The 15535-nt window shown below is 42.1% G+C and overlaps 1 protein-coding gene across 9 annotated transcripts in view; it reads left to right on the top strand.

The window, feature by feature from the left end:
- LOC126237342 (proline-rich protein 2-like) overlaps positions 1-15535 on the top strand; it is a 126438-nt gene that overhangs the window by 46823 nt on the left and 64080 nt on the right. For 2 of the 9 annotated variants that reach the window (XM_049947381.1, XM_049947377.1), the window contains exon 3: positions 9706-9789. The exons of 1 other annotated variant lie outside the window; for it this stretch is intronic. In XM_049947381.1, the coding sequence (XP_049803338.1) occupies positions 9706-9789 (84 nt within the window). Of the gene's footprint in view, positions 1-8466; positions 8618-9626; positions 10148-15535 lie in introns of those variants that run through there. 6 more of the 9 variants (XM_049947378.1, XM_049947376.1, XM_049947382.1 and 3 more) reach the window with 5 other exon arrangements.

The following is a 15535-nucleotide window of genomic DNA, read 5'->3' as shown; positions in this document are numbered from 1 at the left end:
AGCTACTTTACTGCCAAGTCTTTCTGTAGTATCGCAGAAGGATCATTCAGCTTCTCGTAGTCCTATTTCACGACCTCGTTCATACTCTGTGATGTGTTGATAATGGCGTCTTTGTTGTCTTACAGACATTCTAGACGAACATCAACTCACCACGTCCAATCTCAAACGTAACGAAGGCTCACGACCACTACAGCTTGCAATTATAGCAAATCTGATTTGAATCGTTGTAGTGGCACTACTGGAGCTACTAATATGGAACTGGCGTGAAATCTGAATAGACAGCATTCCTCAGATTAAGAAGCATGCATGTCGCAAAACTCATTCTTGATATTGCGATTTATTTGCGTCAATATATGTGTGAGATTTTATCAATTGTAGTTACTGGCTGTCTCAGCAACGCGTGACCAGATTTAAGATGAGACATCTTGGAAATGCGCTGGTCAGAGAAGCAGTCGAACACCACCTATCATCACAGCAACATTGAGTGTTGTGTTATGTTGTTGAAAAATAGCGTCAAGGAGTTCTCAGAGGAAGAGGAATGGCACTAGCCTTAACACGTTAGTAATGTCATGCTTGTTGTCAAAATTACAAGCCACGCAAACCACAAGTCATCGTGTTCTCTGCCCAGAGATACTCCATACCATTGCGCCAGGTGTTTGGCACTGCATGACGGTGTCGAATGCAATCTGTCAAAATCTACCGTTCTCCTTGGTGTCTCCGTATACAGATATGTCTATCTTGATGCTTTCGTCATGACTGGAACTGGCCATAAGGATGACGTGGTGTCACCCATCTGTCCGGTGCTGATGTTGAGTGCCCACTGTCGGCGCACCTCTCGTTTCTGCCACGTCATTGGAAGCCGTAACAATGGTCGCTCTGCTACCAGGCACTAGTGCTCTCAGTCTAGACACTTGCCTTGCTGTTTACGAACCCATTTACCCACTCGGGATACGAGACGTGGCTGCATTGTCTTACACGGTCAACCAAACGATGTGCTTGTCCTCTCGGGAGCTAGTTGTGTGAAGCCGTCTCTCCTGAGCCCACAGATTACATATTTGCATGACAGTCGTGGGTTCCCGATCACTGCGAGCAGAAATATCGCGGAAAGACAAACTGCGGTTTGAAAAGCCATAATCTCGGCACTGCCGAATTAAAACACATACTTATAGACTTTCCCCTTGTTACGAGACGTATGACGTCATCTCCCCATAACTAATCAAACTTCAAATCCGGTATTTGATTGAGAAACCTTCTGTGTAATCTGTACTTATATGTAGAATCCATGCATTGTTACTCCGACCTACTTTGTGAATGTGTGCTGAAATGCTTCTAATTTGGATATCCGGTTATGTTCACTGCCCAGTCTTGTTAATTTGATCATGTGTCAAAAGCTTAAGTAACCAAATTTTGCTACGTGGACCACAGCGAGACCATCGAGAAGATAACCAAGGAAGGAACCGACATGGATGTGGAGCAAGGCCAACTCCATTGTCATGGCCAGCTGCACTAGGTTTCTCGGTTGATCCGTTGTGAATACTACCCGACAGACCAGGTTTCACAGATTCTCGACTGGTAATAAATCCAGGGCTTGTTCCCTTCAGACCACGCACGTACGCTGTGAGATGTATGACACATTGCATTGTCCTGCTCGTAGGTGCTATTGTGCTAAGGAAAAACAAAATTCATGTAGGGGTGGACATGAACGCCAAGGATATATGCATTTTTGTGATGTGCAATTGAGCATTCCAGAATGAAGAGTTCACTCAGGGAATGCCACGAAAACATTCCTCAGAACATAACGCTCGCTCCCCAGGCCCTGACACTTCGCTTTCAGACATTTCACGCCGTAATAGCCAACGGCCATGTGTCTGATGCAGCATGAAACACGATCACCTGAAAAGGCCACCTGTCACAATTCAGTGCACGTCCACTTGCGGTACTGGCGTGAAGATTCTAGTCTTCGGCGCAGATGAAGAGCAGTAAGAACGTTTTCTTGAACTACGTGCCTGCTATAGAGGACCATATGGTCGTTGAGGAGACGCTGTTGGTTGCTAATGATTCATCTACGCTGTCAGTCGAACGAGAGCTGTCTGTCTATTTGCTGGTGCACACCACAGCCATTGCTCATCCTTGCCATCTATGCTGCCACGCCTGCCATCTGTGCGTGGCTATTGCAAGTTGATGTCGAGCACAGACGGTGATAACACACATATTAGTGCATCGAAGAGCGCGTATATGAAGTGGCAAGGCAAATGCACTATATCTATCGCTACTAAATATACACTATCCAATCAAAATAATCTGGACAGTTATCAGTGGACATTAACATGCGGGGTCCTGACCTCTTCACGTCTTGAGCTCTACTTTCAGTGAGGTATCCGCAGGTCTGTCGAAGAATGGCAGCCCGTTCTTCCAGAAGAGCCGAATCGGAACTCTGTTCACGAAAGTCCATTTCAGGAATGATGCTGGATTGCGAGATGGTGCATCGTCTGCAAACTGATCCTCTACTGTACACAATAAACCTTGCTGTAAACTGTATTCATATGATACCGAATTCAACCTCTTCCTAAGCGCAATATGGGTACCACACTTTAACCACTAACAATGCCATCACACTGTAACACCATCACCTCCGTGCTTCACTGTTGACACGACACATGAAGGCAGGAAACTTCGTCCAGGCTTCCACCGAATACAAATCTTCCATCGGATTTCCACAGAGTATAGCGTGATTCATCAGTCCAGACCACCTGTTTCCGGTCGTCCACTGTCCAGTGGCGTCTCTCTCTATTGCACCTCAGATGAGTGGCTTATGTAGGTGCTGCTAGACCATTGCGTCCCATTCTTTTAAATTCCCTGCTGGCAGTCAGTGCGCTAGACGGACTGCTTGAAGAGATACTGAACTCACGTGCTGTTCCGCTGTTCCTTGCCTCGATTTCAGCCACTCTTGGAGTGCTTGCCGTTCCCTGCCCGTTAGTACACGTGACCTGCCTGGTCTCAGTTCGTCTGTTGTTATTTCTTCGCGTTTCCACTTCACCAACACATCACAATTACACCATTTGGCGCTTTATAAGGATGTAAATGTTACTAAGGGATTCGTTACTCAGGTGACATCTGATGCCTGGTCCACATCTGAAGTGGCAGCCCTCCTGATCGACACATTCTGCTGTTACTGCTCTCCTGTTGACATAACTATACTCCCTGCCTTCTTTTAGAGTTACAGGTCCGCCTCTCGCGCCGTCTATCAGTCATTTCTGCGTTAGGTAAGGGTGTCCGAATGCTTTTGATCAGATACTATATATCGCCTGTGCTTAGGTGGAATATATAACCGTGAGAAATCAGGAAACAATTATCTGTTGAGAAAATATCCAGAAATCTTCTCTCCCCATAAAGTCTTCTCGGAAACATGTTATTTTGTCTAGTAAAACATACAAAGACATCGGGGTCACTACTAACGTATCTATGAAAGGGATAGAAGGAGGTAGGGAACTGGACGAGTCCTATTGACAAACACTCTCACAGGATTTGCCCTGTGAGTGTCAGGGATCCACTCATAACGAAATCGTGACGGACAAACTTATTTGAACTTTGGCCTCTATAATAAGATTTTAGTATCGTAATTATTATTTTCTCCCTTTCATAGGCTACCTCGCGTAAGAGCATCGAGTCGTTCTTTTGTCAAGAATGTGAATCCATATATACAACATCGTTGGCGTTGTTTACAGCTTAAGGCGTGCGTCATAAAACCAGGATCTCCATTGGCATACGCCACCTAGATCTGTATTTCTTAAAAATGGCTCTGAGCACTATGGGACTCAACTGCTGTGGTCATAAGTCCCCTAGAACTTAGAACTACTTAAACCTAACTAACCTAAGCACAGCACACAACACCCAGCCATCACGAGGCAGAGAAAATCCCTGACCCCGCCGGGAATCGAACCCGGGAACCCGGGCGTGGGAAGCGAGAACGCTACCGCACGACCACGAGATGCGGGCTGTATTTCTTATTAATGATGGCTAGTTTAGATGTGAATTTCAATTCAAGTTCAGGTCTAAGTTGTGAAAGGAAAGAATAATGTGCAACTGTACACAAGTTACAGGAGCGCAACACTGTATGAATAATATCAACTACAGGGTGTTTCACAAGTTATCTTACACACTTCAAGAACTTGTAGAGGGGACTTAGGAGATCTCGTTTTACATAGGAATCCATGTCTGGAAACGGTTGGTACCCATATTAGAAGGAAAACAAGAGTTTCTCAGTCGCACGTCATCAGAGTTCTCACTGCTTTGATATGGCCCCACCACGAATTCCTCTCATGTGCGAACCTTTCCATCTCAGAGTAGCAACTGCGTCCTACGTGCAGAGTCGTTTTCTAGGTGAATGCCTGTCTCTGTCTTCCTCTACAGTTTTTAACCTCTACAGCTCGCTATAGTACTATTGATTCCTTTTAACACATCCTGTAATACTTTTTCACTTTCAATGAAGACAGTAATGGCATCAGCGAATCTTATCATTGTTATCCCTTCACCTTGAGTTTTAATCCCGCTCTTGAACCTACCTATTATTTCCGTCATTGGTTCTTCGTAGTACAGATCGAAAAGTAGGGGCGAAAGACTACATCCTGTCCTACACCTACTTTACAGTAATCCATGTACTTCTTTCTTGGTCTTCCAGTCTTATTGTTCCCTCATAGTTTTTGTACATACTGTATATTACCCGTCTTTTCCAATAGTTCACCCGTATTTTCTTCAGAATTTCAAACATTTTGTACCATGTTACAATGTCAAACGCTTTTCTCAGGTCAACAGATCCTGTGAACGTGTCTTGATTTTTCTTCAGCCTTGGTGCCATTATCAACTGCAACATCAGAACTGGCTCTCAGGTTTCTTTTCCTTTCCTAAACCCAAAGCGGTCGTCATCTAACAGATCCTCATTTTCTTTTCCATTATTTTGTATATTATTCCTGTCAGTAGCTTTGATGCATGAGCTGTGCGGTAATTCTCCCACTTGTAGACTCTTGCTTAACAGTGATGTTCCGACTGCATTCTTAATGTTACAGTCTTTGCTTTTAATTTCCCTGAAGGTCGTTTCGGCCTCTCTGTTTGCTGAGTCAGTTTTTCTGACAATCATTTGTTTGTCAGTTTCTTCACATTTATCCTTAGCTTCCATGCACTTCCTATTCATTTCATGCCTAAGTGACTTTCTTTCAGTATCCCCGAATTACCCTGAATATTTTTGTGCTTCCTTCTTTCGTCGATCAAATGAACTATTTCTGTATTGGCCATAGCTTCTTCGCAGTTACCTTCCTTGTACGAAACTTTTTCTTTCCACCTTCTGTGAATGCCCTCTTCAACTGTCCTTACGTCTATAACTGAACTGACTGTGGAGCTATGAATCTATTTTTTTCTGGCTAGTTTCTTTAACGCCAGCCTACTCTTCAACATTACTAAATTGTGATCTGAATCTTTATCTGTTCCTTGGTACGACTTACAGTACAATTTTTGATTTCGAAATCTTCGCCTAACCATGGTCTGGTAGGAGTCTTCCTATATATACTGGTCCTGTCTAAATGTATCACCTTCTCTTGTGATTCTTGAAGAATGAATTTTCAATTGCTAGCCGAAGTGTATTGCAGAACTCAATTAGTAATTCTCCTCTCTCATTCAGTTCCCAAACCCATATTCACCCCTAACGTTTTCTTCTGCTCCTTCCCCTTTAACCGCATTCCAATCCTCAATGACTATTAGATTTTGATCTCCGTTTAGGTACTGAATCACCCGTTCAGTTTTCTCATACAGATTTCCTATCTCTTCTCCTACAGATTACGGTATGTCCACGTGTACCTGAGCGTTGTCGTCGGTGATGATTTGCTGTCAATTCAGATGAGAACGACCGTATCATTGAACTGCTCGCAGTAACACACTCTTTGCTTATCTTCCTATTCACCGTAGGTCCTACTTCCGATATATCATTTTCTGCTTAAGTTGATATTACCCTATACTCGTGTGACCAGAAATCCTTCTCTTCTCTCCGTTTCACTTCATTGAACACCACTGTGTCTAGACTGTGCCTTAGAATTTCCCTTTTCAGATTTTCTAGCTTTCCTATCATGTTCAGATTTCTGGCATTCCACACCCCGACTCTTAGAACCTTTCACCGGTCATTCAGTTTTTTTCTCATGGTCACCTCCCCCTTGACAGTCTTCTCCTGGAGATCTGGATGGGGGACTGTTCCGTAATCTTTTGTCTATGGAGAGATCATGATGACACTTGTTCAATTACAGGTCTCACATACTATCGATACACATTACGTGTCTTTAATGCAGTGATTTCCGTCGCCTTCTTCATCTTCATGCCGCTGATCATTGGTGATTCTTCCACCTTTTAGGGGCAGTTTCCTACACCATGGGCAAGAGAGTGCCCTGGATTTTTCTCTCCTCCGCCCTCTTTGACAATGACGTTGGCAGGACGAGGGTGTCTTCTGATGCCAGAAGTCTTCGGCTACCATTTCTGATGACTTTTATTCAAAATTTAAGCAGTGAGGAGGTTCGCACCTGGAACCCAGGACGTTTTGATCACTAGTGATAGCTCTATACTTTCTTCTTCTCACGGTTTTGTTTATTACAGATGGCGCTAGTCCTCTTTCTTTTCCCTGATTGTAAAGGACCTGCACGGAGGAAGGATCTATTTGCCATCGCCACTTTGACAATAAAAGATAAAGTAACATATACGCCACTTCATACATGTACTCCTAAACGCGCCTCTCCCAATAGCTCTACCTAAATGTAACAAAGGTGGCAAGGAAAGGGGCGAGAGGGTGTCATATATTTGTAAGAGAGAAGAAGGGATTTTCCTTCTACTGATCATGATGCGTTTTTCTTTTTGGTTTGTTAATGTGTGTAACAGAGGAGACATTTTTTTGTCTTTTTATGTATCATGTTGATTTTTTACAGTGAGAAATCCATGACCGTCTTCTCGAAAATAAAGGAGGATCATAGTATCAAACATCGAAAAATGGGGCATCTGACGAGATCAACTGCTTTTTTCAGGGACATTCCAGATAGGTGGCTGGTCGTAGGAAGCACTCCAGAGGAAGTTGGAAAAGTACTGCCTGTGCAGTGTCTTGCGTCCGCGTTAAGTCCAAAAATCGAGAACACGTTTCTTGCCGGTTGTAAAGTAATACCGTACTGCAAGGGCACGGAACCAATTGACACAGAGAATATTCGTCTGCCGGTATTACACGTAATCCTGGAACAAAGGTGTCATGTGTGGTGTAAATCGTGCAAGAGCGGAACGTTTGAGGAAAGCCAGAATTCGCTGGACCAACTGCCAGACATCTACTGCTGGTGATCTCCACACCGCAAAGCGGAGAGTCGGCGAGGTGAACTTGGTGGAGACAACAACGATTGTTTGCCGTTGACGGGGGCATACCAAACGGAGCGTGCATTAGTGTCAAGACTAGGAACGTTCACAGCCCGCCATATATGGCACCACCTGTAGTTCTGGTGCTTCTATTCTATCAGATTTGGGGTGCAGCCCTAGACCACGGGTGCCCCTGCAACGTGTATGTGGAAAATCAGACTGGAAAGGTCAACATTCGCAGGATATGTGATGAGGATGAATGTGTACAGAATGACCAAAGGAGTATGGAAAAAAATGAGTATGACAAGAGGATAGCCAAGTAACAATTGGGTTGTTAATCTCAGGAAGAATTGGTCAAAACTGAGAATGAAGTTGAATAACTGAGAAGGCAAATGCACATACATTTTGCAATGCACCAGAGATCAATGACAGAGAAGGGCAGGAAAATGACAGCGGATAAAAAGATACGGTAGATCTCGAAAGAAGGTCGGAAGAGAAGGATGAAGAGGTTCTGGGGCGGAAGTAGAAAACGCAATTCACGAACGCCGAACCGAGAGGAAAAGAAGAACTTTTCTCATGCTCTAACGCGCGAAGAGAGCTTCGCTATGCCATTTGCTGTGCACCAAGAAACAAATTTCCAGGAGTTATAGTTGTGTAATTCAGATTAGAAGGAAAGAATCATTCGCAGTAAACGTCACGACAACGAATGTGTTACAGCCTGACCACAAGCTTGGAATTGATAAACTTGGGGTAGAAATTGTGGCGTGTCCTTACCACAGGAAGCACATCAGCATTCATCATTATGGCAACCATGGAGGACATATGTCTGTATGGCTGGCCAGGGTTTTAACCACACTCTTTCCGAAGGTGGGTCCAGTCCTGAATCATTGCAGAACCTTACTTCCTTTAAGGGTTTCGCGAAGTCTCCGCTAATAGCTACGTCATGACTTGTTGGTTCATTATTTCTTTGAGGCAGCCACCTACGAACAAGCGGGTGTCGATGAAAAACTGAGCGACAATAAGATATTCAGTTTGTCGCAGCTGTGCTCTGTGACCTTGTGATAAAACCAGATCCTCCACTGTCGCATTTGGACTGCAGTCTCTGTACAGTAACTTTGTTAAAGAGTCACGGAATCACGAGTACTCCACATCACGCAGTGGCGAGCCTTATAAAAGCTCTGCAGCCCATGTTCACCTCAGCACTTCCATCACCATGAGGGCGGCAGTGGTAGCTCTTCTCCTGTGTCTTGTGGTGAGTAGTAAGGACTGAGGCTTTATCGAAAATTGTACTCTACGTATCTTTATTGCTACTTACTTGTACATCTACTTAAAACACTGAATGCTCCAAAATGTACCACAATCTTCTGGCTGTAACATGCAATTCTCGAATCTAAGGGTTGGAAAGTGTTTGCAACTTCGTCGTTTCTGTAAGCAACTTCATATTAAGTTCCACACGTACAAATAAAAAGAGTTGTGAGATTGTACCAAATTCATCAACTTCGTGTAAATCGTTTATGAACTATACATGCGTAATATCAGTAAATGATCTGCATTCTCCTTCTTACTGGATCAATATTTGCGAGGGTAACAGCTGAAATCCGTGTCTGAGCATCCACACGTTAACACTGACGGATTTCAAAAATCGTAAAACAGCAGTCCAAAAAGTTTCGAGAATATAATAATACAAAGTTCAGAAAAATTAAGATGGTGGTTTTGATGCTTAAGGTATCCTACGTACCCCTCCTCGCTCCCCCACGTGATTACAAGGCACAGAACATTCACACACCCATGAGTAACTGTCAGCGAGATCTATCTTTGATATGTCCCATTGGTTTGAAATTCGGTTATGTCGTCAAAGCGTTAACACTTCACGTGAATTTCTGCACTTAGTCATTCTGCAGTGGCTTCGATTTCACAGCACGAAATCTCATCACCTGTGATGATTTGCTCGAGAAAAGAATTGCCCACGTGATTCATTTCAAGGTAGTCACGCCATGTGCCCAGCCATCGTTGCTTTCGTTGAGGAGTCAAGATGAATGGAACAAACCTTTTCTGGGATGGTGTTCCACGTCTGTTGCACTTGGTCTCTCAATACAAATATCTGACGATACGGTCCTAATAGTCACAAGTCATGATTTCTACGATTCATTGTCTTTGTTTCAAAACTACATTAGCAGAATCTTAATCTCCGTTCAGAAGGAATACCACTTAATTTCCATCTACATATATGATGTAGTTCACAATATGACATTCTACTACAGGTATTAGCATGCCGCAGCCAAGAGACTCCACCTGGCCCTCCTGGACCAACTGAGGGGCCACAACCAACTGGTCCACCAGGCCCACCAACCGGAGGTCCTGATCCAACTGGTCAACCAACCGGAGGTCCTGAACCAACTGGACCACCAGGTCCACCAACTGGAGGTCCTGATCCAACTGGTCAACCAACCGGAGGTCCTGAACCAACTGGACCACCAGGTCCACCAACTGGAGGTCCTGAACCAACTGGAGAGCCCCAACCAACTGGAGGGCCACAACCAACTGGTGGGCCTGAACCAACTGGTGAACCTCAGCCTACTGGAGGGCCTCAACCTACTGGACCACCAGGGCCACCTGGCCGTTTTTAGCCTGGTGTTTCCTAGTGATGCAAGATTAGCGCACCTGGAAACGTTAAATGATTTCAGCTTTTACTTTTATAGCTGACTTTAACTGCTTTAATTGATGGAAGTGTTCTTATGTGTCATAACAATCAATTCTGATTAAACCAGCAATGAAAAAGCTCCATTAACATTTTATTTACTGTGTACTGTAAAAGCAGCCAGTTCTCCAACAATATGGTATCAATATGTAAAAATCATTACAGGAGTTAATATCGGTTCATACCTCATCAAATTCTTCACCACTTGATTTGCAGTTCCAAAAGATGCTGTACGTTGCCAAAGGAGTCCATGTTACCGACTACGTGCACTTCATGAACTGATATGAGCAAATGTCATATTTTCAGGGAACACTCTTGTCATCTATAAAAATCCCTGTTCAAAGTTTACTGATTCCTAACCTTTGAACGATATTCAGGCTTTGATGTTCTGTAATACAACTTGTGACCTGATTTCTTCGAAACCTATTTTCTCCTCCTTCAGGCCGGCCGGTGTGGCCAAGCGGTTAAAGGCGCTACAGTCTGGAACCGTGTGACCGCTACTGTTGCAGGTTCGAATCCTGCCTCGGGCATGGATGTGTGCGATGTCCCTAGGTTAGTTAGGTTTAAGTAGTTCTAAGTTCTAGGGGACTGATGACCTTAGAAGTTAAGTCCCATAGTGCTCAGAGCCATTTTCTCCTCCTTCAGTTACATATTTTTACCTCTTTTAATGTATGAGAATAAGTACACATATATAATTAGTTCGATAGTGTGAGTCTTAAATTTCATGGGTCTTCTATTATTTAATTAATATGTTGCCTTCTAATAAACATATTTATTTGGGATCTGGACCTCATGTTTCCTAGATCCTAACATATCTCCCAGAACGATTCTTAACCGGAACTCAGTGTAACATCAGCAGTAGCAATGCCAAAATGGATGGGTACGAACCTCTTCTTGACTGCTCTTACGTGGTGCAAATAGTTACAAGGAACTTGTCGCTAATGAGAAATTAAGCTTTATTTATCAAGATGTAAATGGTACTCAATATGAATCGATGACTCTGCACAGTATTATTTTAGGGCACCATCACCAATAAAATAGAAGTCACTAAACTTAATCATAACGATCTGACCATACCGTTCAGTTTGAAGCAGAATAGCTATGTGAATGCTACAACATAAAATGTAAAAGATTAAATAGGGAAGATAATGAACTTCGAGTCATTAAGGAAATAACGAGCAGATACATCCTCTTTACAGTGGAAATATTCATGAAGGCTCTCTAAGCAATATGCAGCTCTGAGTAATACACTGCCATCGATTTCAAATTGGGTAAACTGAAATATTTTTGAAAGTCTAAAGAAGAACTTCATGATTGTTGATTAAACTTCAGTAAGAAATTCTTCACCCATAACGTTTCAATTATTCAAGGTTGGTTATCCAAAAATTATGAACTAGGCTTTCGTGATGTATATGAGAATGTACTACTGACCATTTGTATGTAGGGGTAAGATATTAGCATTAGCATTAGCACACATACTTAAAGGTTCATATTTTGTCGCATAGTATACTTTAATGTGACATGGAAGGGACCATGCTTAAGCACAAGCAATGCATTATTATACTGCACTCTTTTAGGAGACACCAACCCCGCTATACGAGCAATTTCAAAATAATGGACATTTTATATTGTGCTGCATTGCCTGTAATGATAATGTTGTATAGAGAGATTATGGGTTTGTTTGACGCATGTTATCAAAAGAAATTCTACGCAATGGTAATTATTCTTCAGATAATCCTTTTTTAATGTCCTTTTTTATAACTAGAAAAATTAAAACAATGATAACAGGCGTCAGTTGACAGGCAGTACAAGTACCAGAAACTATATGTCATTATTGCCAGTAGTTAACTTGAAAGTGTTCCTTATATAGCGAAAGAGAATATTTGTGGGAAATGATGTTTGAATTTTTAACAACAGGTCATGAATGCTTTGCCTGTCTTGCTTGTGAAAGTATTTCTTTTTCCTCGCATCGCTCCTCTTTCTCTCACTGTTTATGAATGACATATTACTGATTACGTGATTTCAATAGAGCATGGCACCTAATAATATTCTCTTTGGTGCATATGACAGTAGAATGGTATACTCCAAAGCGTATAATGTGCTCTGCCTACAAACCTTGAACCATTATATGGATTATGTTTAAATGGGCCAGACACTTGGTTCGAATACAATAGGTACCACAGACCAAAGCATGTATATGCCCTTAATTACTCCTACTAAATATTGTTATGGGCGTTATAAAGTAAATTTTCAGAAATTGGTCTGACTCTGAGTTACTAAATAAGTGTCTCCAAAGGATTACTCGGAATCAGAATTAGAGAGTGAAGAACGTGATTTTTACCAGATTTCTGATCCTCATGTACTTGAAACTTTTTTTGCAGAGAACGTCGGAGTTGATGTGATCTTATACCTGGTTATAGCAAGGGCGTTGTCCGCATTATAACAAAAAAACTGTTGTTATTTTGTTACTGATTACGTACATGAACGCTTGATCTTCATACAGACGCTGTTTTGAGGCATATAATAAGTGCAGTGTACTAACGATACAATACACAGGCAACAACAAAGATATTATATTATTCTTGAGACTCGCCATTGCAAACTGAAACGTTTGACTTCTGTCCCACGTTCGCCAACTGTAGGAAGGTGTATCACAGATGGATTGTTACATATTTCCAGCTAATATTTTATGAGAAGCCTGTGTATATATACTTTCTAGAAAATAAATACCGTATTAGCAATTAAGCTAAACAAAAATTAAGTATAATGTTTTGAGAAGAAAGTCTCTACTATTTCGTTCACAAGAAACACAAAAATTACATTTTCATTATTACCTAGGTCCAGGGAACGTTGATGACGGCGATTTCGAAGATATTAGGGAAATTGTCGGATAATAAGGGAAACGCATTAATAAATAATAATCTAACGTGGAAAATGTCATTCGTTTATAGCGCACAAATAGGGAGTAGCTGGTACTATACAAACCAGCATATCAACGCATACAAATTTATAAACAGCCAAAATTGTACAACATTATACTTTAGGATACGTACTCGGAGTACGTAGTCAGTAGTAAGCTACAATAATACAACCAAGTCTTGTGTATCAGATGTTTCACTTAAAATCTGTCCAAACACTGAAAAGTCCGCAGCTTTTATAAGGTCCAAGAAAATAGAAACGAGATAGCTCGGACTGTCAGGAAATAATTGATCGTGGCACATCACTGAGAAAATGTTTTCTGACTTTGAATTACGTCATTACGTTTGGACAAATTAAAAAAAAATACAACATTCATCTCAGCAGCAGTGAACGAGCATCTCATCACAGACGTGATGTTTCGTTACGGAGGAAAAGGAAGGATGAGGCACCGGGAAAAGCTCTGTCGACGAAGCTAAAGATTTGCCACTGAGTCATAAAAATCAGATCTCAACTAAACATTTTCGTTGTTATAAACTCTCAGCAGACAGTCCATGGAGAGGAAATGTACGTTTGTAGTATTGTAGATTTAGAAAACATCTACATCCACGCGACTAATCTGTAATTGACAGTTAATTTCTGGCAATGGATTCTTCTAACCACCTTCAGAATATTTATCTACCGATCCACTCTTTAACAGCATGTGAGGAAAATGAACACTAACATCTTTCTGTACGAGCTCAGATTTCTGTTATTCTATCATGATGATCATTTCTTCCTATGTAGGGTGGCGATGATAAAATAGTTTCACACTTTTAGCAGAAAACTGGTGATAGCAATTTCGTTATAAGATCTGACCGCAACGAAAAACACTTTTGTCTTAATGACCACCAATCTCTTTTACCATATCCGTGACAGTCTTTCTCCTGTTTTCCGATTATAGAAAACTGTCCTTCTTTGACCTTATCTGTCTGGTAAGGATCCCATACAGAACAGTAATAGTACAGCAGAGGACGAACAAGCACAGTGAAGGCTGTCTCTTTAGTACAACTGTTACAAGTTTTCTGCCAATAAAACGTAGTCTTTGGTTTGCCTAAATAAATGGCTTTGCTAAAGCATAACAACAACGGATGCACTGTTATCCTCGTCCCCCTGACACGCCTTATATACGCTTAACTGCTAATGCTGCCACCAGCCATCTATGCGTGGCTACTGCGTTGATGTCGAACATTTTTGGCGAGGACACAGATAACAGTGAATCGGAGAGCGAGTGCATGAAGTGGCAAATGCACAATACGCGTCGCTGCTGAGTATGCACTATCTAATCAAAAGTATCTGGACATTTATCAGTGGACATTAATATGCGGGTTCTTGCCTTCTTCACGTCTTGATCTCTACTTTCATTGAGGTATCTGAATTTCTGGCGAGGAATGGCAGCCCGTTCTTCCTCAAGATACGATAGCAGTGAAAGTAGTGAAGCTGGACGCTGGTGGCTGGAGCGGTCTCGACGTTCTGACTCATCTCAAAGTTGTTCCATTGGGATCAGGTCGGAAGTCTTTGCACGCCAGTCCATTTCAGGAATAATGCTGTCTTTTAAGCGGAACCATTGTCTCCAAACTGAATCTCTACTGTACACAATAAACAGTGCTTTAAAGTGTGTCCATATGATGCCACATTCAACCTTTTCCTGAGCGTAATATGGGCACCAGAAGTAAAAATGCGACCATACTGTCACACCATCTCCTCTGTGCTTCACTGTTGACACATGATGGCAGGTAAACTCATCCAGCCTTCCGACAAATACAAATCTTCCATCATACTGTAAGAAGGCTGTTTAGGTTTTAATTTTGGTAACGCCAACACTGACTGTGCTGTGTGCAGTCTGCGGCTGGTTGGACCCATTGTTATAATATTCGCTTGTATCCTGTTGGCCTGTTGGATGTGAACAGCACGTAGCGTTGTACAGTTGGAAGTGAGCCACCAGCAGTGGTGGATGTGGGGAGAGAGATGCCAGAGATTTCAGAGCGGACGATCTGGACGTGCGTCCGTGAGAAAAAGGAAATTTGTAAGACTGGATGTCGTGAGGTAAATACATTATTTGTTGTCTATCAAAATCTTTCATTTGCTAACTATGCCCATCAGTAGTTAGTGCCTTCAGTAGTTAGAATCTTTTATTTAGCTGGCAGTAATGGCGCTCTCTGTATTGCAGTAGTTCGAGCAACGAAGATTTTTCTGATAAGTGATTCACGAAAGGTAAAGGTTATTGTTGGTCAGGGCCATTCTTTTGTAGGGATTATTGAAAGTCAGATTGTGTTGCGCTAAAATATTGTGTGTCAGTTTAGTGATGATCAGAATAAGTAATGAGATATCTGTCTGTCGACTTTCAGTTTTGCTCAGCTGTTTGAAAATCAAATACGTAGAAGTTTACCAGCACAGTCATTTATACTTTTTCTAATGGGACGTTACAATATAGTCACATAGTGTAGCATGATTCTTCGTTCCAGACCACTTGTTTCCGGTCATCCATTATCCAGCAGAGTCGCTCTGCATTGCACC

The sequence above is a fragment of the Schistocerca nitens genome, chromosome 2 (assembly GCF_023898315.1).
Source record: "Schistocerca nitens isolate TAMUIC-IGC-003100 chromosome 2, iqSchNite1.1, whole genome shotgun sequence".
NCBI classification, from domain to species: domain Eukaryota; kingdom Metazoa; phylum Arthropoda; class Insecta; order Orthoptera; family Acrididae; genus Schistocerca; species Schistocerca nitens.
The sequence above is the reverse complement of the archived record's forward strand: the minus strand, read 5'-3'. Positions and strand labels throughout refer to the sequence as shown.